Genomic DNA, 24215 nt, shown 5'->3' with positions numbered 1-24215 from the left:
GAACAGTGTGAAGCTCAATTCATTGCACTATATTACAGTCTTTGAACTATAGTCCACACTTTATGGGTGTTGTACCACTCTCTCCTTCTGAGCATTAATATCAGTCACTATTGGTTTGGCAATTGCAGCTCGTCTGTGAATGTTTTGCTTATGGAGTTCCCTCCACAGTTTCATTTGTCCTAGCAAAAGAATGTGAGGAAAGGGTGGGTAGCCTGTTTTAAGGCCCCCTTTTCCCTCATGGGATGGTGGCAGTAGGAAAATAACCCCCCCCCCCCCCCCCCGAAGATTAGCTGATTGAGAATGTTATGTAAGTTCTAAGGGGTCCTCTAGGATACATAATTTAAATTCACCTGACCCCTAGAAGATTCTAGGTAGTACAAAGATCAGTATTTAGACAGAAGGCTGAGGGGGGTCTTTTCCAGTCACCAGAGGGATATTTGAGATGCTCCCCATTGATTTTGGCTAATTTTGTTTACAATTTTAAAGCATTTTTTGAGTAAAACAGTTATGGTGAATTGTTATCTGTTATTGTTTCAATTTTGTTTAATCAAGGGGAGTTCCACCAAACTTTAAAAGGTGGTCTTAAACTAAAGGCCACCCCTCCACCCCTCGTTTTTGTTTTTGTGTATATATATATATATAATTATTTTTTACGGTGTACTTCTGTCCCAGCCAGGCCGCAGTTAAGTACGTAATTTCCTCTGCGGCAAGACATCCTCCTTCTTCCTCACTGACTTCTGGGACATGTGTGTGTCCCAGAAGATGAGGTGGCCCTTTAGAAAGTGCTGCACTACTCGCTCATGCACAGTAGGAAACCGGCTGTGAAGCCTGAAGGCTCCACTGTTGGTTTACCTTAGTTGTAATGGCAGGTGGATGAATCTGCCTCCCGGGGCTGACATCGCGGACTACCTTGACAGGTAAGTGTCCTTTTTTAAAAGTCAGTAGCTATAGTACTTGTAGTTACTGACTTTTTAAAATAAACTTTTTTGAGGCTGGGAGGCTATAGGGTTTTCAAATATAGAAAAAAAAAACAGAGTTCAGGTTGAACTGGATGGACTGGTGTCTTTATTCAGCCTTACTAACTAATTGACAGAAGACAAAGAAGTTCCATTATAGAAGAAGTTACATACATTTTAGATACAATGTCTACTTAATGATTGCCAAGGGTATACTTTACCGTAATACTATATATACACACATATGTGAAACAGAAGACTCACCAGCGTGTTGACATCCACACATAAACAGCTGAAGGCTTACCAGAGATCCAGCAACCACCCTTACTCAGGGGGTCAGACAGCGCTCAATCAGATTTCAAATCAACTCAATAGGAGCCTGTGCATCCTCTCAGATAGCCACGAATAGTGTGCAATGGAGAACTCTCTGGTAAGCCTTCAACTGTTTGTGTGGATGGTGACATGCTGGTGATTCATCTAATTCACATTTACTACACGGATCCTTTATCCTCAGCGGGTTTCTGGATTTTTTTATGGGACTTATTTTATGGACTCTAATTTGACTACTTTCCATATATATATAATATATCTATATAGCTATATAATATATTGATTTATGCACTTTATTATATAGTACTATGCACTTTAAGTTATGTAATTACACATTTAGCACTGCACTTTGTTTATACAGTATATGTTTAATGTGCCTGGTATCTGGGTATAGTGTACAGCTGCTTGTTTTTGGTTCTGAGCGCTGATATAAACATTTTTCATTATAAGAAATATATAGAATCGTGCTAAATCTATAATATTGACAAATGTGAACCATAAATTGGTGTGTATAAATATAACACCCAGTGAAAACCAATCACATATCTATGTGCATAATGATTTCAATAAATGAAAATAAAATTGGATGTGATTAAACTACACATACGGCCTCCCTTTATTAGCCATGGCAGAGGTGATCAAATACCACAAAAAGCTCTATTTGTGGGAAAAAAGGACGTCAATTTTGTTTGGGAGCCACATTGCACGACCGCGCAATTGTCAGTTAAAGCAACGCAGTGCTGAATCGCAAAAAGTGCTCTGGTCAGGAAGGGGGTAAATCTTTCCAGGGGGTGAAGTGGTTAAAGGATTGCCACCCACCCATGGGCATGATTACCAACAGGGCGATCCGGAGGTTAGTGAGGGTAACTTACAAGCTTTGGGTGTTTTGGAAATTGCCAGTGCCTGACTCTATGCTTTCCCTGATCCTCTGTAACGGGGGATCACAGACAATTGGTAAGCAGTGATTTTATCTTCAGCGGTGGTGGATTAAACACAGCATGTTTGCTCACCAGCGATTGAAAATACACTTCATTTGTGGATTAAGGCTCACATGGGTGTATGCTACAACTGTTAAGTCTGTCACACAGACTTTCTTTGATGCATTGGGACTTTTCTATTATTATTTTTTATGCAACTATAATTGTGTTATTTATTTTTATTTTTATTTATTGATGTATTTTAGGATTACGCACATAGATATGTGATTGGTTTTCACTGGGTGTTATATTTATATACACCAATTTATGGTTCACATTTGTCAATATTATAGATATAGCGCAATTCTATATTTTTCTTATACCGCTTTTACTGTTTTGGTGTTACACAGGAGAATTGCTGCCTTTATTTTATATAGGATTTTATTACCCTTAGGTATACATTTACATCTTAGCACAGTTCCTTTTTTCTTGTTACACCTTTTTATTTATATACACACATATACTGCATATATACACATAAATACTAAGAAAAAAAAGAAAAGGAGGAAAAATAAAATAATTAAATAAATTAAAAAAATAAAAAATTGAGAAAAGAAAAAAAAAAGAAGAAAAATAGAAGAAGAAAATGAAGAAGGGGGTAGGAAGGAAATATGGAAATAGGAAAGGGTCGCTTGGGGAAAAAGGTAAGGATCTGGGGTCTGGGGACAGAAGTGGAGGAAAACATGGATGCGGGAGAAAGCCGTAGCACTCCATCATGGCTGGAAGCGAACAGTAACAGGGTCCATTTGAGCCCAGGTCAGAAATTCAGATGAACTTCGGAACTCTGAGCAGTGATAATTGTTTATACTGTATTTGTGAAAACCAGTAAACAAGGCCACAACCATTATCAATCCAGTTTGGTGTGTCTAGTGTTCTTTGTATGTTTGGAGTTTATGCCACCTACTGTCCCAAGTTACATCACTTCTGCATTTAACGTGAAACATTTAGTCACCTTCACACCTGCAAATCACGTAGTGTTTCCGTATTTTTGTCCAACCCCTGTAAGCCTAACACTAACCCTCACTGTAACCAGAACACTTACACTCCCTACAAATAAGTCTAAGCATCACACAATCTTCCATGTAACCATAAGACTAAGTCTTCCTAGAGCCCTAACAATATGCCTCACATCGGTCTTTCCTTTAACATAACTCCCTAGTGCAGCCTTCCCTGTAGCCCTAACTCTAACCCTCCGTGTAGCGCTAACCCTAAAATTGCAATGTTATTTGTGAACACATTGAAATCTGAGAATGTATTAGTACAGATAGAGTTGGAGAAAGAGATTGTCACATCACTTTTTTTGGAAATATGACATTACTGTCACCATGACGCAGCCTTCACTATTTATGACTCTAAAGATAAGCTAGTAGTAATTCAGTAGTTAATAAGCAATAATGTTTCATGGGCCATAGTGGGGACATCCCTGTTGTATTTCATTTGTATCACATCTCTCTGTCACTCAGATCTAATTTTATTTACCTTTTTTCATCTCTTAGGCTTGGAGCCCAGTGTGACAGTACGGAAGCTGTAATGAGCCATTTGTATCCTGCAGTGTCACCCCAAGTCCGTGAATGCTACCTGCAGAGGGAGCCACTGCTCTTTAGTTGCTCAGGACAAAACACAAAGTTCCGTCGGCTATGTCCGTGTAGAGACTACCAACGGGGACAAGTAGCTCTGTGCAAAGACTGCTCTTGAAACAACAGCCCATTACTGAAGTGTCACAGCCATGTGTACAGGTCCCAAGCCTGTAACTCCATTTAGAGGCTTGGATTTCTGTCCTGGGTTTTATGCTGCAGCATAAAGCAATATTGTGTAATATATACATCTGCACAGAACATTGTCTAAGAATTTTTGAAGCCAAGTAAAGATCTCCATGCTGTGCTATGGTGTTCGGCCCTTTCACTATGCAGGGGGTCATCAGAATTTTTCGGAGAAAAGCACAATGAAGACATCCAAGAACAAACCTATATTAGCAGACTTTTGCTGGTTGCCCATACATATGGGATTGACATACTTCAAGAGAAAGGCTATATTCTAACTGCAGTTTCTTGAGATACTCAAGTACTGCTGTCTGGTGTTTTGCCTGTAGTGGCTCTTAGGAGTGAAACTGCCATTCCTACAGTTGTTGTGACATTCATTTTTTTTTTTACAGAAATATTACAATACAAAGGGGTTGAAATAACTGTTACATAAAATCAAGTGGACCAAATGTGAAGTTTATGAAGGTAACCAATTTGCTGCCTTGAGGCCATAAATTGTGCTTGTGGAAATATATGCACTTTCCTGATAAGTTGAAGCTCTGAATAAGCCTGGAAGGTTCAGAAAGAAGCGTGCTGAGCAATAGATGTCTTTCCTTTACTACTGTTAATAAAGATTTGAATGGAAAGTGAAAAACATTGTCACTGTTTAGACTGGAGTGTTTGAAAAATGAAAAACATTGTCACTGTATAGACTGGACTGTATTAGATATCGTTCATCGTTCATTGTCCTCACATCAGTCTTTCCTTTAACACTAACACTGACCCCTAATCTAGCCTTAAAACATCATCCTTCCCTGTAGCCCTAACTCTAACCCTCCTTGTAGCTCTAACCCTAAAAATGAAATGTTATTTGTGAACACATAGACATCTGAGAATGTATTGGTATAGATGGAGTTGGAAAAAGAGATTGGCACAGTGAACGATGGTGAACAATGAACATAGTCTACACCAGAACATGGCCTACAGATGTTTAATGGAATCTGCAGGTTTTATTTATTGGGTTGATGTTTAAACCCAAAAAGATAATATTAAAGACATGGTGTATTACACTATATGGCCTAAAGTTTTTGGACACCTGTCACCCCTATGAGCTTGTTGGACATCCCATTTCAAAACTAGGAACCTTTGTAGTCAATTTCCCCTTGGTAGTTCTACAACAGCCTCCACAGCTCTGGGAAGGCTTTCACAAAACTTTGGAGTGTGTCTGGGGGGTATTTGTGTTTATTAGATAAAAGAGTATCCAAGAGGCCAGGTACTGATGTTGGGAGAGAAGTCCTGAGTGGCAGTCAGCATTTCAATTCATCCCAAAGGTGTCAGGGGTGTCAAGATAGAGGTCAAAGCTTTGTGTAGGACAGTCATCTTCCTTCACATCAGGCTTGTCAAACTGTGTCTTTATGGAGCTGGCATTGTGCACAGGGCTCCAACGTACTTTTGGCCAGATAGTGTAGGTTTGATTGCCAAGTGTCCACAAATGTTTGGCCATATAGTGTATACTGGTAGTCAGTAGGTGTATGTAAATGTTTATTCATTATGAGTAGGGGTAACAAGAACAGAAAATGAACACTGAAAAGAGAAGTGCAATTGTTGCCCTGGCCTTTAAACCTGCCTGTTAAAGCCCAACTCCTGCAAAACATTTTGAATATATAAGGGAAGGGTTAGAACCTTTGTCAAGTTGTATCTCTATTTGTGAGCGTTCCCCTTGGACAGGGCAGAAAACAGTCCTTTTATTGAAAAGGGATACAAACAGAAGCAAGAATACACGAGGAAGAGGTGCAATATGTAAATACATTTATATTGCTGCTCTCCTGTCCCGTAGTTGACCATACCCTAATTTCTTACATGGGTGTCACAGTTACACGGAGTAAGGGAAAATCTCCCTTGTAGGGTCACAGATAGAATTAAAAACCCGACAGTAATATTTACTCTTCCCCAATCCATCCAAAACAAAACAAACAAAAAGCTGGGGTTTAGCAATGTGAAACCAGTCTGTGAGTTACATGTTCTGTCTAGCAAGCACTAAAGCAATGCTACAACATATGTGTGTGTGTGTGTGTGTGTTTTTTGGTGCTTTAAAAGCATGTAAGACTGCATGCAAAATATATGATGAGTTCTGTGTCACTATGATGACACCTTATTTTTTAAAATGGCAGTAAGGTGGAAACAATATTCGGGAATGCTGATTTTAAATGACACTCTGTTGCCATGTGTCTGCATGCACAAAGCCTTCGATCATGCTGTCAATAGACAGTGTAAAATGCACAGAGCCGATCAAAGTAGCTCTGTACCTTGATAGCCAAGGTAGCCAACAACTCCTCTTACTCTCATGACAGAGGAAGGGAGGAAGGAGATTTTTATAAATGGAGGGATCTTAGGGAGGTAGGCAGCAGAAGATTTAAGGTGGCGGGAGGTTAATAAATTTTACTGTGAGATTTATTTTTATCCTTTTCACTTCTCCTCTTCTCAGCTCCATCTCTTTAGTTCCTGTATATTTACACTTTCACCTCCTTTACCCTGCACCATCATCCCACCATATGTGATCTGTACATTAATGATGCGCTGTATCTAGTGCACCATTGCCAAGCTCCATGTTTTAACCACCATGTTTACCAGCATGTTTCTTTGCTTTAAAATAAAATTATAGCAAAAATTAGATAACCCTGGGGTGTCTACTTTCCAAATAGGGGTAGTTTTGAGGATGTGTATCCTTTCCTGTTGTGTTGTTTTTTAAAGTAACTTTTTTTTGTTCTTTTTTTTATACGAGGGGGTGCTGATAAGTATTGAGCCTCACCCAGAAAAAAATGAGTTAGGAAGCTGTAACTGTCACACTATTCTACATATTCCCCCAGGGAATATACACTACACTTGCACTCAATACACTTGTGACATCTGTCCTGCAGCTTCTTAAAGCGGAGTTCCACCCAAATTGGAACTTCCGCTGATTTGTCTCCTCCCCCCCAGGTGCCACATTTGGCACCTTTCGGGGAGAGCAGATACCTGTCTTTGACGGGTATCATGGTATCCTGTTCCCACTTTTGGGAGTCCAGGCCGCAGCCCGTGACATCACCGCTCGGCTCCCTCCTCCTCCCCCTGCCAGGCCAGTAGGAGAGAGGATTGGAGCCTCACGCATGCCCAGTAGGGTTTCTGCCATAAGGCTACACTGCCGGGTTCCCTTACAATGGCAGCGGCATGCACCTGACAGTTGATGGACTCCTGCTGGCTTTTCATTTTTGCAGCGGTGGGCAGAACACTGCTTTAAGTCCCTGCAAATAACATTCTTCTGACTGCTGGTGTAACCACTCATTTGCAGCATTAGTTGCCTCCAGAAACTCCCAAATCATCATCCCTTTAAGTGTTTTTTGAGATTGGGGAACAGATGATAGTCAGAAGGAGCCAGGTTGGGTGAATAGGGTGGATGGGGCATCACTTGTAAGCCTAAGGAGGCCAATTTTGCCATTGTTTCACCTGCAGTATGTGTGACGAGGCGTTGTCATGCAACAGGATGACACCTTTGGAGAACTTTCCTCAATATTTTTCCTTGATATTTTGCCTCAACTTTGTCAATAAAGTACAGTAATTCATTGCTTTGATGGTTGAACCCTTATCCCAAAAAACTGTTGCCATATGCTTCTGCACTGACCTTTGCACACAGAACTTCTTTGACTTGGGGGAACCACTGTGCCTCCATTCCTTAGACTGTTCCTTTGTCTCAGGATCATAACAGTAGATCCATGTCTCATCACCAGTTACCAGTTTGTCCAAGAAATCTGACTAATTTCTTGCAAAATATTCCAAAACAGTCAGAGACAGTGGTATTATATATAGTGGCACAAAATTCTCTATGCATTTTATAAGCACTTTCACAGACATATAACAGCACTAAAAATTCCACCATATGGGTAGAAACTTAGCACAGTTGTATTGTTTACTAGACAGCAGAAGTGGCTTGCTGACTGGCTTTAGAGTCCATTCACACAGGGGCAACTTTGGATCCGACTTGAAGCCGTCCCAAGTTGCCTCAAGTCATTCATGTAACATGACAAAATCATTCTAAGTGAATGAGAGCCGTCTTAATGTACACTACTGAAGTCGTTCCAACTTCAGAAAAGGTTCCTGTACTACTTCAATCTGACTTCTAGGCAACTTGTACTCATTGATTTCAATGGAAGTTGCCTCCAAGTCGAATCCCCTGTCTTAACAGAATCAACTTTCCAGGAAGTAAAAATAGTTTTCTAGGCAAACCCCTCCCTCCCACATAGCTGATTATTATGTGATTGGCCACTGGCAAAGTTCCCTGTCCTGGAGGCAACTTCAAGTTGCCTTGTAAGTTGCCTCAACTCGTGCTGTGATTCATTCTCAAGTCGTGTCCAAGTTGCCTCCCAAAGTCTCGCTGGAAGTCGTGTTGCCCCTGTGTGAATGGACTCTCAGTCAGCTTACTCTAATCAGACATCTCTGTAATCCACTGCTTACAGCCCTTGTACAGCTTATCCATCATTAGTATTCATTTGGATCTATGAGAATCTGTCAGCACTGATTAGTGTTGCCAAACCAAATTACAGTTGTGCTTATAATTTGACATACCCTGGCAGAATTTATGATTCCTTGGCCTTTTTTCAGAGAATATGAATGATAACACAAAAACATTTCTTTCAACTATGGTTAGTGTTTGACTGAAGCCATTTATTATCAATCAACTGTGTTTACTCTGTTTAAATCATAATGGCAACAGAAACTACCCAAATGACCCTGATCAAAAGTTTACATACCCTGGTGATTTTGGCCTCATGCACCATGCACACAAGTTGACACAAATGGGATTGAATGGCTATTAAAGTAATTAGTGTGTGTGTGCATAAAAGGTCAAGATGAATGCAGTATGTTATCAAAAAATACTGGAGGAACATTTGCATTCATCAGCCAGGAAGCTGCGCATGGGACGTACTTGGACGTTCCAACATGACAATAATACAGAACACAAGGTCAAATCGACCTGTCATTGGCTACAGCGGAATAAAGTGAAGGTTCTGGAGTGGCCATCTCAGCCTCCTGACCTCAATATTATTGAGCCACTCTGGGGAGATCTCAAACGTGCAGTTCATGCAAGACCCTACATTATAAGAATCATCATTGCGGCTGTTCCGTTGCTTCATCGCTTTTATGGGTGGCGTAAAAGGGGACGTCTCCCTCCCTCCCGCTGCCCTCCGGTGCTTCTACCGACTCACTGATGCGATCGGCAAGTCGGAGAATGGATCTGCAGGCCCTGGATGTTGAGCATAGAGATTTCCGGAGGACCAGATGGTCGCCAGAGTCTCTATGATGGTCGGAGGCCGGGCGCAATGTTATGACGTCACGCCTGGCCTCTGCATTAAAAAAACGGCACCGCCTAGGCTGGGAAGCCCTGATCGTTTTTTTTTTATTTTAGGCTTCCCAGCCTAGAGGTGAGATGGGTGTTATTGACCCCATATCTCACTTAACCACTTTCAGACCGGACCAATTTGCTGGTCAAAGACCAGACCACTTTTTGCGATTCGGCACTGCGTCGCTTTAACTGACAATTGCACGGTCGTGCGACGTGGCTTCCAAACAAAATTGACGTCCTTTTTTTCCCACAAATAGAGCTTTCTTTTGGTGGTATTTGATCACCCCTGCGGTTTTTATTTTTTGCGCTATAAACAAAAATAGCATTATTTTTTACTTTTTGTTATAATAAATATCCCCCAAAAATATATAAAAAAACTTTTTTTCCCTCAGTTTAGGCCAATACGTATTCTTCTACATATTTTTGGTAAAAAAAATCGCAATAAGCGATTATTGATTGGTTTGCGCAAAAGTTATAGCGTTTACAAAATAGGGATAGTTTTATAGCATTTTTATTAATAATTTTTTATTATTTTATTTTTACTAGTAATGGCGGCGATCAGCGATTTTTATTGTGACTGCGACATTGTGGGGGACCCATCGGACATTTTTGACACATTTTTGGGACCATTGTCATTTATACAGTAATCACTGCTATATAAATGCAGTGATTCCTGTGTAAATGACACTGGCAGTGAAGGGGTTAACCAGTGGGTGGCAGTGTAGGGGTCGTGCACTGGTCGGCAAGTGGCTAAAGAGGTCCTGTCATGTCATATTCCTATTACAAGGGATGTTTACATTCCTTGTAATAGGAATCATTTTTTATTTATTTTTTTAAAGTGTCAAAATAATTTTTTTTAAGTAAAATTAACAAAAAAAAAAAATTTTTTTTTAAAGCGCCCCTGCCCCCATGTACTCGCACTCAGAAGTGAACACATACGTAAGTCCCGCCCACATATGAAAACGGTGTTCAAACCACACAAGTGAAGTATCGCCACGAACGTTAGAGCGAGAGCAATAATTCTAGCCCTAGACCTTCACTGTAACACAAAACGTGTAACCAGTAAAAAAAATTAAATTGTTGCCTATGGGGATTTCTAAGTAATCAAGTTTGGCGCCATTCCATGAGCGTATGTAATTTTGAAGCGTAACATGTTAGGTATCTATTTGCTCGGCATAACTTCATCTTTCACATTATGTAAAAAAATTTGGCTAACTTTACTGTTTTTTTTTTTTTAAAGCATGAAAGTTTTTTTCCAAAAAAAATACGTTTGAAAAATTGCTGCACATTGTATTCTCTAGGGTCTTTGCTAAAAAAACATATATAACGTTTTAGGGTTATATGTATTTTCTAGCAAAAAAATTATGATTTTTACATGTAGGAGCGAAGTGTCAGAATTGGCATGCGAAATGGTTAAAAAGAGTAAACACAGTTGATTGATAATAAATGGCTTCAGCCAAACACTAACCATAAGTGAAAGAAAAGTTTTTGTGTTACCATTCATATTCTCTGAAAAATGACCAAGAAATTATAAATTCTGCAAGGGTATGTAAACTTATGAGCACAACTGTATATATTTTTTTTTCAATTGGCCAGAAAATCACAGTAAGCTTAACATGTATTTACACCTTTGCAGCCAAATTGGAATATCACTTATTTTAAATGTAATTACTCCACATTTACATAGCATACAGTGCCTTGAAAAGGTACTCATAACCCTTGAAATTTTCCACATTTTGTCATGTTACAGCCAAAAACGTAAATGTATTTTATTTGTATTTTATGTGATAGACCAACACAAAGTGGCACATAATTTTGAAGTGGAAGGAAAATGTTAAATTGTTTTCAAACTTTTTTTTCAAATAAATATCTGAAAAGTGTGGCAAGCATTTATATTCAGCCCCCTTTTAGCTGATATCTCTAACTAAAATCTAGTGGAACCAATTGCCTTCAGAAGTCACCTAATTAGTAGAGTCTACTTGTGTGTAATTTAATCTTGGTATAAATACAGCTGCTCTGTGAAGCCCTCAGTGGTTTGTTAGAGAGCCTTAGTGAAAAAACAGCAACTTATGAAGGCCAAGGAATACAAAAGACAGGTCACAGATAAAGTTGTGGAGAAGTTTAAAGCAGGGTTAGGTTATAAAAAAAATATCCCAAGCTTTGAACATCTCACAGAGCACTGTTCAATCTATCATCCAAAAATGGATAGAGTATGGCACAACTGCAAACCTACAAAGACATGGCTGACCGCCTAAATTTACTGGCCGAGGGGGGCATGGTTAAGCTGGTGACCATATAGGACGTGGGGAACGGGAGCTCCGCACCTGGCAGGCTATACAATCTAGTTTTAAGGGACTTACAAACACCCTGATAGGGATGAGCCGAACACCCCCCGGTTCGGTTCGCACCAGAACTTTCAAATGGACCCCAAATTCGTACGAACGTTAGAACCCCATTGAAGTCTATGGGACTCGAACGTTCGAAGTGAAAAGTGTTAATTTTAACGGCTAATTTGCAAGATACTGTCCTAAAAAGGGTTTGGGGACCTGGCTCCTCCCCCAGGGGACATGGGTCAATGCAAAAAAAAACTTTTAAAAAACGGCCGTTTTGGCGGGAGCAATGATTTTAATGACGATTAAAGTGAAAAAAAAAAGTGAAATATTCCTTTAAATATCGTGCCTGGGGGGTGTCTGTAGTATGCCTGTGAAGTGCCACGTGTTTCCCGTGTTTAGAACAGTCCCTGCACAAAATGACATTTAACGGAAATAACGTAATTTAAAGCTGCTTGCGGTTTTAATGTTATATCTGGTTCCTGCAATATGGTTGAAAATCATTGAGAAAAATGGCATGGGTAGCCCTCCCTGCCCATTACCAGCCCCTTTGGGTCTTGTACGCATATTAAGGGGAACCCTGTACCCATATTAAAAAAAGGAAATGCGTGTGGCCCCCAGGCCCTATATACTCAGAACAGCAGTATACAGGCGGTGCAAACAAGACAGGGACTGTGTAGGTTTGTTGTGTTAAGTTGAATCTGTTTGTAATTTTCAACCGGTACATTTTTAAAGTGTAGCTCCAGTCAAAAAAACTATTTTTAAGCTTTTTGGAAAACATAGGGAAGGGTTATCACCCCTGTATAATTTGTTTTGCCGTCCGTCTTTTTCAGAGCATGCAGACAGCACGCACAATCTCCTACCGCTGACTGCAAGCTCTATTTAAAACGAGCAAGATATTTAGCTATATAGGTGGATATAGCGGTGTATACTGCGTTCAGGGCACGCAGACAGCATGCACAATCTCCTAACACTGACTGAAAGCTCTATTTAAAACGAGCAAGATATTTAGCTATATAGGTGGATATAGCGGTGTATACTGCGTTCAGAGCACGCAGACAGCGTGCACAATCTCCTAACACTGACTGAAAGCTCTATTTAAAACAAGCAAGATATTTAGCTATATAGGTGGATATATCGGTGTATACTGCGTTCAGAGCACGCAGACAGCACGCACAATCTCCTAACACTGACTGACAGCTCTATTATAAAAGATAGATATATCGCTAGATATATAGGTGAATATAGCGGTGTATACTGCGGTCAGGGCACGCAGACAACAACCACTACAGAAGAGCAAGAACGAAAAATCGGCCGATAACGATCGGTATATACTGTGTTGAAGGTACACAGAACACCCACTAACTGCTACAGATGCCAACACCCTACACAAGGCCGCCGCACTGGCGGCCTTATATAGTGTGGGGCGTGTACTACACAGCCTGAGCTATGATTGGCCACAGGCATCCTGCCTGTGGCCAATCATGGCTCTCTTCGCTGCCGGCGCTGTGATTGGCCAAGCATGTGGGGTCACAGTGCATGCTTGGCCAATCATGAGCCAGCAATGCACTGCGCCATCGCAGTGCATTGTGGGCCGTGAGCGCCACACGAATTTGGTGCGAACGGCCCATAACGTTCGGAATTCGCCGAACGGGTGAACAGCCGATGTTCGAGTCGAACGCATGTTCGACTCGAACACGAAGCTCATCCCTACACCCTGACCTGCCCGCAAAGCTGAGGAGAAGGTCGGGTATGCAAAGGTGAAGCTCCGGTTCGCAGAGGAAGAGGCGATCGGTTCCAAGGACTCCACCGCTGGTCCGGGGCACGTGAAGCCACACACACAAGCATGGCATCTCATACGGAGCAGGCCGAGCCACCGCGGCTGGGAGCGAAACAGTTTCAGGCACTTATGTAGTCCATCATGGGATGCCAAACTACCTTAACCATTAAAATCGAGCAAATGCAGCTTGAAATGGGACTCATACGGTGCGACATAGATAAGCACCGTGACAGGCTGACAGAGGTGGAACGAAGGGTAAGGGAGACTGAGGATACGGTCTGTGACCACACTACCTCCCTCCGCACACTGCAGGTAAAGATGAAAGCACTGGAATCCCGGGCTGAAGACCAGGAAAACAGAAATTGCAGGAACAACCGAGGCTGGTGGGCCTTCCAGAGGGAGTTGAAGGGCGAGATCCGGAGGCATATACGGAACACTTGCTACGCACACTCCTCCCTCAGGCACCATTTTCCCCTCATTTCCTGGTGGAACGGCTCACAGAATGCCATTTGTTCAAGTCCCGCCAGGCACTCCACCACGCACATTCATCTTACGCCTCTTAAATTTCAAAGATCGAGATCTCGTCTTGAGGGAAGCCAGAAAGCTGGGAGAACTGTGCCATGAGAATGTGAAGATCATGCTATTCCCAGACTATTCGGTGGAAATGCAGAGGCAATGCAGGACATTTGATCAAGTTAAGGTCCAGCTGCGCACTAAAGAACTCAAATATAACATGATGTTCCCGGCGCTACTCAGAGTGGTGGATGGTGAGTCTACCAAATTCTTCACATCCCCGTAGCAGGTGTCTAGATGGATCGAATTCCTTCCTCGGCACCGCTGATCCCCCATGTGGTGATTGATGCAGACATTCTTCTACACTGCCAGACATGTCCAGTGGTAAGAGCAACAGTTTCAATTTTACACTTTACCCCCTCTACATGTGTCCAGAAGATCCATTGGACTAGGATCCCCTGGACTTCCCTAGGTTAATCAGGTCACTACAGCAAGGGGGCCCTGGCTCCTGGAACAGTACGGCTCCTGCTTTATTGTAAGTAGGCCAGATACATTCTTCTAGTGCAGAAGCATCTGGCTGCTCACTGCTCACTGTTACCCCCCCCCCACCTCTCCCCCCTGGATATTAGGAGACTGTGAACCCCTCCACTACGGAACTACACCTTATCCCCTCAGAGAGGATGGGGAGAGACATGCATCTCCCTTTTGATGTTTGTTTGGCAGGAGGGGGGTCATGGCGGCTTCCCGCTTCCCTTCCCGGCAGGATACTAGAGATGCAGGACTGTTATGAGCACTTATCCTCCTGAAAGGCAATAACCAGGGCTTGGCTCATACAATGTGACACCACTGGAGATTCTGGACTCTGAAAGAAGGCTGGGGGTGAGAAAGTTTACCCCCCCAGCTCTGTTAACTTTACCTTCATTCCTACAGGTTTTAGTTTTTGAAACGTAGTAACTAAGTCTGGGCCCTTAGCGTAGTCTAAGTGTAAAATGCAGTTATAAAATCAAGGTATGGTTTGTTTTCTACATGATCCCTCAGGTATATGATGCCTCCAGGTACTGTTTACGGTGGAGTCACTGAACACCAACGTAGTGTACTGTGTCCTAGGTGTGCCATTTGTTTTCTCCTATTTATGAGTTCATTTAAGTTCGGTTTGGGTACTCAAACACCCCTGGTTTTTGGGGTGTGGGGTGGGATGGGAGGGAAGTTCAGTTTGGTAATTTTTTTGTTTCTTTATCACCTGTTTAAATGCCTTATACTACAGACAGTCTTATAACAGCAGAGGTATTACTCATGTCGTGACAGTCTCTGATCCATTGCGTATGTACTATGGTCTCTGATAATTCCCTCTGTCCTCCCGGGATATGGTTCAGATAAAGATCTTGTCCTGGAATGTCAGAGGGCTCAACCAAAAAATTAAGCGCTCCTTGGTCTTTGACTATCTTAAGAAATATGCACCTCATATTTGCATTCTCCTGGAGACACACTTAGTAGGCGGGAGGATAATGGACCTTAAAAGACCATGGGTGGATCGTCACTACCACACCACACACTCCAGTTATCCAGGGGGGTTAGTGTCCTGTTGCATAAATCGCTTAATTTTGAACGTCTGGATGTTGTCACGGACCCGGAAGGACGCTACATGCTGATACACGCAAGGATAGATATGATTGAGATGGTACTGGTAGGTCTGTATTTGCCGCCCCCGGCTAGCCTCTCCCTACTACATAAGATAACTGCCCTGATTGCCCAGTTCAATACAGATAAGCGTGGTACTGGTGGGAGACTTTAATATTTCTCCGAACCCATCCTTGGATAGGTTGTCCCCAGATCCTGCTACAGACTCAGCATTGTCCCGATGGGCCCGAGTGTTTGGGTTGGAGGATGTGTGGAGATGGAAACACCCGTCAGATCAAATGTACACATGCCACTCTTCTTCCTACAACACACTATCCCGGATTGATCTTATCTATGCCTGTGTAATCATGCTTCCGAAAATTATACGGATCAGATAGACTCTGGCGTCTTTCTAGATACTGAATTGAGCACCCAACTATAGATATAGAAATGGCCAGGGAGATAAAAGGATTTTGGTTATGTAACGCTAGCACTTCCACACCGGGGGCGGTTTGGGACACCTTTAAGGCCTACATAAGGGCTGTTATCTTTCATCCATAGCTGGAGAATGCAGGAATGATAGAATCACACTAGAGGAGGTGGAAGCTAAAGCCCGGGATCTAGAATCTCGGTTTACCCTTACTTCTAACCCTATTACAGCACAAGATATGAAAGTAGCCTACTGCGAAGTAATGCTGCCCAAAGTAGCCAAGGCAAATAAACGTCAACTGGCCCAAACACAGAAAATCTTCGAACAAGGAAACAAGACAGGCAGGCTGTTGTCCTGGATCTCTAAGGTGCAATCGCCGGTATCTACCATAGCTCGTCTAGGTAGGAGCGATGGGACTCTGATGACAAATCCTGTTAACATAAATGTCTGCTTTGCCGATTTTTATGCTGCTTTATACTCATCTAGGGCGCAGTACTCATCTGAGCTGGAGGTCCAACAGGTACTGGGTTCCATGCAAACAGGGAAGACTCCAGGGGTAGATGGGCTTCCCCCTGAGTTTTATAAACATTATATGGAGGAGGTGGCCACTAAAATGCATGACATGTTTTCAAGGACCCTACAAGACGATGATCTCCCACCCTCTATGGCACAAGCCATCATAGTGGTGATACCTAAGCTCGGGAAAGACCCCCAACTGTGCTCTCCTTACCGACCCATATCCCTGCTTAATTTGGACACAAAAGTGCTGACTAAAATTCTTGCCAAGCGGTTGAATGAAGTAATACTCACCCTAATTCATGAAGACGAGTCAGGCTTCATGTCAGGCAAGGGGACTGAAAACAATATTCGTAGGTTGTATACTGTCTTGGCCTCCAGGGGCGAAGATGGCGGGGAAGAGGTGGTGGCCTCCCTTGACTCGGAGAAGGCCTTTGACTTCGTGGAGTGGGGCTATTTCTAGGCGGTCCTTCATAGATTTGGTTTGGCCCGGTTTTTGTCTCCTGGGTTAAGGCAGTGTACAAGGCCCCAATGGCCAGAGTACATACAGATACGGTTCTCTCCCCATCCTTCTCGTTGAGCAGGGGAACCAGACAAGGGTGTCCCCTTTCCCCAGGGCTCTTTGCACTAGCGATTGAACCTATGGCAGCTCTCCTCCAATCCACACTGGAGGTCAGGGGGATTACAAGGGGCTCACTTCAGGAAAAGGTGTTGTTATATGCCAATGACACATTGTTGCATCTCAGAGACAATGGGACCTCATTACAGGCGGCCCTATCGATTATTGATAAATTTGGCCATTTCTCAGGTATTTGTATTAACTAGGGGAAGTCAGTTTTGTTTCCTCTACACTCTGGATCTGGCAGATGGGCAGCTCCGTAGGGTCTCCCAATTCAAGTATCTGAGAGTGGAGATACATCGCAATCTAAAACAATATGTCACCCTTAACCTGAGCCCAGTGATCAATCAGCTATCCCAAAGATGCAACACATGAAAATCCCTACCCCTAACTCCGGTTGGAAGGGTTAATTTAATTATAATATTGGTCCTGTCCAAGCCCACCTATCTCTTCCGTCAGACACCTGTGCCTATACCGAATAGTTTTTTCAAGCAATTGGATGGAATCATTACCTCCTTTGTTGGGAATGGGAAAGCCCCCAGAATAGCAAAGACAATTCTACAATTACCCCTTACACTAGGGGGACTAGCATTACCTAGATACTTGAAATACTACTGGGCTGCGGTCCTTGTGACTGTTAAGTGGTGGCTATCTGAGAGCCTGATTAAGGAATCCCATGATTAAGTCTGATATGACGAAACATGTCGGGGGCGTGGCTATCTGGTGAATATTGAGCTGACATACACGGAGCTGGGAAGGAGGTACAGGACTAAGAGGACTGAATCATTTGACTTGAAGGCGCCCTTTTCGAACAGACCTGCTGTGTGGGACCAGGCGGGACGCACGAGGAGGGGTGAGATTAAGCGATCCAGTACCGTATCTAATGAGTCCGCCGTGACCACCAATGCCCCGACGTATTCAGAATAGTATTGTGGAGTGGAGTTGTGAAGCGAGTCTTTTTACTCTTTTGAAGTGATTTTGCTTTTTTAAGTTCATGTAAGTGCATAAGGAGTGAGATTTTTTAAACATTAAAGAGTGATTGCAGTATTACACTATTGGGGTCTCCCTCTGTGATTTCTCTTTGAGGTATATATATATATACAATGAAGTGCGTAAGTGGAGAAGATCAAATCGGATGTGCTGGTGTCTGAATTACATCTTGAGAGATTTTTTGAAAGCCCTTTTAGCCTCACACGAGAGTGTAAGGCTTATCAGTCGGTGAGTGTTTTCACGAAGGGGGGATCATAAAGCACGGATGGTGTGGTGAAGGAGTCACTTGTAAAAAGGAATCTGATCACTGGAGATTTGCTCACGCATTTATAGAAAGACTTTCTGTAATCTGGATATTCTTAAATATTGTTTGGTGGATGGACTATATTCACATTTGTTTATATTTGTCACTGTATATATAATCTAAATGTAAATTTGGGTATTCACTGAGTGATAAATATTTATATAATAATTTGTTATTTACCACACAATTTATGGTTTGAGATAGGATCACTGAGGAGGTGAGGGTACGTTTACTGAAAGGTACACAGGTAATAGCGCCACGTGCAACCAATTAGTCATTTGGAATTTTAGTACTAGTTTTGTATGCACCTTTATATATCTGAGAGCCTGGCCAATCCCGCATCCTCGTTGGAGGCAGCATTGTTGGGCTCATATGTGGAAATGAGAAACCTAATTCATAGAGGGCCCCGATCCAATCCACGAATTACCCTTCCTATGGGAGCAACCCTTAAGGTATGGGATACTATTAACAAGCTTATGGGATCTGATGTGTCGTCTCCAGCGACCCCCTTTGGGGCAGTCCTTGCTTGCCCCACTTCTGCTCCATCCCTAATCCAGTAGTAGAGAGAAAAGCACTGCTCCAGGCCGGTCCGCCATGAGTAGAGCTATGAGTAAGCACTGATTCTAGTGTGAAATGCGTCAGTTTTTGTATCTCTTTTGCTGTGGACTTGATGATGTGATCTTCATCTTTGCAATAAAAAAGCACAAGACGTTAATCTATTCCTTTCGGAGTGCAGCTATCCAGAGTTTTTTTCTCTCGTTCTGTCCTAATCCAGTAGTGTGGGCCAGACATGGGATCATAGCATTGAGGGACATAATATCTCGGGGACAACTGATCTCCTTTGATGCTCTGAAAAGAGATCGAGGCCTACTGAACCATATGTTCTTTAGGTTTCTCCAATTGCGGCATGCCTTTCGTTCTCAATTCCCCTCTCTGGTGACTCTGGAGATGTCAACTGTGGAGAGAGAGCTCAGATCCTCTGCTGATGTGAGAACACTATCCACTTTATATAATATGCTAGCTACATTTGACACATCTAAGGTTTCCCAACTATTCGAGCTTTGGCAGAGAGAACTAGCAGATGATGACTTATAACTAACAATATTTACCCCCTGTAATATCAGCAAAAGACAGGTTTATACAACTGAAGTTCCTTCACCGAGCAGACTACTCCCCAGCACACTTGGCAAGAATATACATGGACCGAATGGCAAACTGCCCTAGATGTAGCCTGGACAGTGCTGACTTCTTCCACCTAGTGTGGTCCTGCCCTGGGGTGGTGGAATTCTGGAAAAATGTCCTGACTGATATTAACGCTATCGGGAAATTGACAGTCCCGTACAGCCCAATCCTGCTTCTGTTGGGTATTTGTGACTTTCTGGAGATCTCATGGGGGGAAAAAGTTGTTCCAATTTTATACCACATTCTACGTTAGAAAAGCAATATTATTGCAATGGAACCAGCCCTTACCATCCACTAGACAACCCCCTAGTGAATGCAGCATTGACGCTATACAAATTGACATATTTGGGTAGAAACTGTCCCAAAAAATTTGGGAAAATCTGGGCAGCATGGATGAAGGCGAAGCATTTGACCATTGAGTAATTTTGCGAGAGGCACTCAGTGGGGCTCCCCCCCACCCATAGATATCTTCCGCCTCATGCTCGCGGTGGCTAATGAGATATCTGACAAAAGAAATATGACAATCAACTACTACGCTTGCTGTTAATAGCTACAACTGCAATGTTATATATGAGAAAAAAATGTTTGCTTTGTTCTGTCTGTATGTATCTATAACTTGGTAATGTATACTTTTTTTTGAAACTTTAAATAAACTTTATGTTAAAAAAAAACAAAAAAACTGACTGGCGACCAAGGATAACATTAATCAGAGAAGCAGCCATGAGGCCCATGGTAACTTTGGAGCAGCTGCAGAGATCCACAGCTCAGGTGGAAGAATCTGTCCAAAGGTCAACTATTAGTTGTACACTCCACAAATCTGGCCTATATGGGAGAGTTGCAAAAAGAAAGCCATTGTTGAAAGAAAGCAATAAGAAGTCCCGTTTGCAGTTAACAAAAAGCCATGTGGCGGACACAGCAAACACGCTGAAGAATGTGCTCTGGTCAGATGAGACCAAAATTTCACCTTTTGGCCTAAAAGCAAAACGCTATGTGTGGTGAAAAAACTAACATTGTACATCACCCTGAGCACACCATGCTTTTCTTCAGCAGGGACAGGGAAGCTGGTCAGAGTAGATGGGAAGGTGGATGAAGCCAAATACATGGCAATCTTAGAAGAAAACCTGTTAGAGTCTGCAAAAGACTTGAGAATGTGGCGGAGGTTCTTCTTCCAGCAGGACAATGACCCTAAACATTACAATCAGAGCTACAATGGAATGGTTTATATCAAATCATAGTCATGTGTTAGAATGGCCCAGTCAAGGTCCAGACTTAAATCCAATTGAGAATCAGTGGCAAGACTTGAAAAAGACTTGAAAAAAAGTTCACAGACGCTCTCTGTCCAATCGGACAGAGCTTGAGCTATTTTGCAGAAGAATGGGCAAAAATGTCTCTCTCTAATTTGAAAACCTTTTATCATTTTCTTTCCACTTTAAAATTATTTCCTTCCACTTTTAAATTATGTGCCACTTTGTGTTGTTCTATCACATAAAATCCAAATAACTTTTTTTTATGTTTTTGGTTGTAACCTGACAAAATGTGGACATTTTCAAGGGATATGAATACTTTTTCAAGGCACTGTCAATTAAAAATAGAAATTGCAGCTTACCTTTTTAGATATTCTGTTGTGGACCCTCTAGGAAGAAAAAAATCCTATATAGCTTTATTTTTTTTTGAGGGGGCCGGACAGCTGTGGTTGCTCTAATTAACCCTGTATGTGCTGACCAGGCAGATCTCATTATCAATTGTAACTAGATTTGAACACTGGGGATTGTTTACTAAAGGAAAATCCACTTTGCACTGCAAGTGCACTTGAAAGTGCACTGAACGTGCACTTGGAAGTAAAGTCACTGTAGATCCGAGGGGGACATGCAAGGAAAATAAAAAAACGCATCTTAGCTTGCACATAATTGGATGATAAAATCAGCAGAGCTTCCACTCGTTGCAGATCTACCCCTTAGATTCAGAGTGACTGCAATTCCAAGTGCACTTTAAGTGCACTTGGAAGTATACTTGCAATGCAAAGTGGATTTGCCTTTCGTAAATAACCCCCACTGCCTGTCTAAACTAAGGATTAAAGGTTTGGGCGCTAGGATCGTTTGTTAATGACGACAGGCTCACGCACGTTGTTTAAAAAACCTTGCAGTCAGCTAGAACACCTTTGGCTGATTTACAATGTAAAAGGGAAGAGATATTTTTCCCAAATTATACTGCAAATGTGGAAATACAATTTAAAATGGACTTATATTTAAAATGTAAGTTGAGCTGCCTAAGGCCTCATGCATACTTACACATTACCTTTAACGCGGTTTCTCTTGGCAGGAGAAAATCAGCGTTATAAACTCATCTAAGCTGCATCTTTTTTCAAACCAGTTTAGGTGAGTTTAGCTGTGTTTGGAGTTTTGGCATTTATTTATTTCATTGACCAGAATTCTTATTTATTTTGGCCATTGAAATAAACACTAAAGTGTGAAACGTGCCTAGCGTTTAGGAGCGTTTTTGCCACGTTTGCCGTTTTTACAATCAAAACATTCCTTTCCTGAATGCGATTCTTCTACAATCAGGAGAGGAGTGTGTTACTGCCTTTAAACTCTGCTGCTCCTAGCTCTGGTAAAAGCCCATGTGTGGAAAATGGACACATTTTTTTTTTATTGAAAGCCTGTGGCATGCAAAACACACTCAAAAACTTCACCCGGTGCATAAAAAATGTGCACACACATAAAGAGTGACACAAAAAAGTGCAGACGGGTACACAAGTCCTCTAAAATCAGAGGACCTTGTCCTGAATCCCCCGGGGCGTTAGGCTCCTGACAGGGACAAGGACACATAAAACTTGGTCTTCCTGGCCGAAACCAGTCAGACTCTGTTCTTTGGAAGGTCTGACAAGACAGACTCACCCAAATACTAGGTGAGGCTCCCCCGAAGGGAGACCCCAACCCTAAGGAAGAGGGCGAACTAAGCCAGAAGGCCATGTCCACCCCCTCCCCAGACTTTCAGGACAGGCCCTAGAACCTGTGACCCTACTCATCACAGCAAACGTGCAAAGTGACAAAACAAGACGTGACAAACACACACTGAAAATAAATAAAAAGTGGGGAAGGGATAGTGGAGAGGAGAGTGAAAAGGTGGTTATTGTGTGAAACAGCAACCAGGCCCTCCGGCCAGGAATAAAAAATTCCTCTGGTCCCAGCCAAAAGGCCCAGCCCAAGAGGCAGGTGCTAAAAAAGCGTGTTATGGTGCAGTAACCTTGGTGCCCAAAATCAAAGTGACCCTCACTCACAGTGATTCTTAGGCACCCCTGGACTGCCACTCCAGGGGCACATACTCCATAGGCTTTCAAGACCGCCCTGGCCCACGGTCCAGGCCACAGCAGCCCCCACCCCAGACAGGAAGGCATGAAGATCAGGAAGCTTGGTGAGAGCCCTTTGCCATCAGGCTCCACCGTCGCTCCCATCACTCCTTCCTAATTACATTCGGGAAGTACTAACCGCTCCTCCCCCCCAGCGTAGGGAGCAGCCGGTTTTCCCTCCCGAAAAACTGTCCAGGGCTAGAACTACCCCAATCCAGGCCAGAAGGCCAGGTACTCGACCCTCTGGATCAGACCAGTGGCAGCACCCATCCTCACCAGGAGCATCCTTCCAGACGGCTCAGACTCGACCATGCATCGGCCCCCAGTTTACTGTCGGGCGGCACGACGTGGCCCCTACCGAAACCATCCTTCCGGATGCTAATTACGCCATTGGAGAGCACTGCCCAAACCCTCTCTATTAGGCATGGAACAGCGCCTCCTTTGGCAACTGATAAGAACAGATACTACACTTGATCTTAGCCAAAAGGCCGAGAAGCTTGGGCACACTCGCCTGAGATGTCCGACTCCTCCACAGTTGAAACAGGGTCCTTCTACCACTGCTGTGAGACTTTTCAGTTCTTTGGGTGCTTGAACTCCCCTATCGGGGGAGGTGGTGTGCCAAGCAGTCAACAGAGCCATCATTTCCATCAACTGTGCCACCTGTGTCTGGAGAAGTTCTATTTGAGGGTCGCCACTGGTGGCACCAGCCTCCCTGATTTCAACCACTGATTTTGGCCTTTGGTTTTTTTTCTCTTTCCGCTCAAGAATAGTCTCCTCTTTCCACACAGTTCAGATGAGATCCAGGTACTTTAGAATGCCACCGTCTTGTTGGGCCCTTAATTGGAGCATGATGGGGTCTAATGGTTGGGCACCCTTCAGGACTTGCTTTGCCCTTGTTTCATCCGCTTTCCTGGGATCTAGTCCTTTCTTCAACAAGATCTGATGCAGGACTTTGTCCAACCGTCCGATGTAATCTGACAGCTTTTCTTCCGCTTGTTGATAGGTGTGCTCCAACTAGTAAATTAGGTCAGAGACCTTCTCTGTCCATCCGAACACATCCTGTAGGATATCTAAGTAGTCCTGAGCCACGCATTTCTGCTTGCTGAGATTGAGATTTCGGATAGCTTCTGAAGCAGGCCCTCTTAGGCTCTCTGCAATCCTTTGTTTTTTGCGTGTGTTAGGGATGTCCCACTCATTCAGGGCTTGTGT

General features: G+C 42.9%; 1 protein-coding gene and 1 pseudogene across 4 annotated transcripts in view; one reads left to right on the top strand and one right to left on the bottom strand.

Moving 5' to 3' along the window:
• MGAT5B (alpha-1,6-mannosylglycoprotein 6-beta-N-acetylglucosaminyltransferase B) overlaps positions 1-4659 on the top strand; it is a 301610-nt gene extending 296951 nt beyond the window's left edge. For 3 of the 4 annotated variants that reach the window (XM_077459277.1, XM_077459275.1, XM_077459276.1), the window contains exon 18: positions 3760-4659. In XM_077459277.1, coding sequence (XP_077315403.1) covers positions 3760-3958 — 199 coding nt within the window. In that variant the 3' untranslated portion in view covers positions 3959-4659. The remainder of the gene's footprint in view (positions 1-3759) is intronic. The other variant, XM_077459278.1, reaches the window with a different exon arrangement.
• An 18720-nt stretch (positions 4660-23379) lies between these two features.
• LOC143937545 (U2 spliceosomal RNA) lies at positions 23380-23506 on the bottom strand (annotated as a pseudogene).
• Positions 23507-24215: the final 709 nt, after the last annotated feature.

The sequence above is a fragment of the Lithobates pipiens genome, unplaced genomic scaffold (genome assembly GCF_037356315.1).
Source record: "Lithobates pipiens isolate NorthernLeopardFrog02 unplaced genomic scaffold, aLitPip1_a1.2 Scaffold_28, whole genome shotgun sequence".
NCBI lineage: Eukaryota > Metazoa > Chordata > Amphibia > Anura > Ranidae > Lithobates > Lithobates pipiens.
Note: the sequence above shows the minus strand (reverse complement) of the source record. Positions and strands in the feature narration are given on the sequence as shown.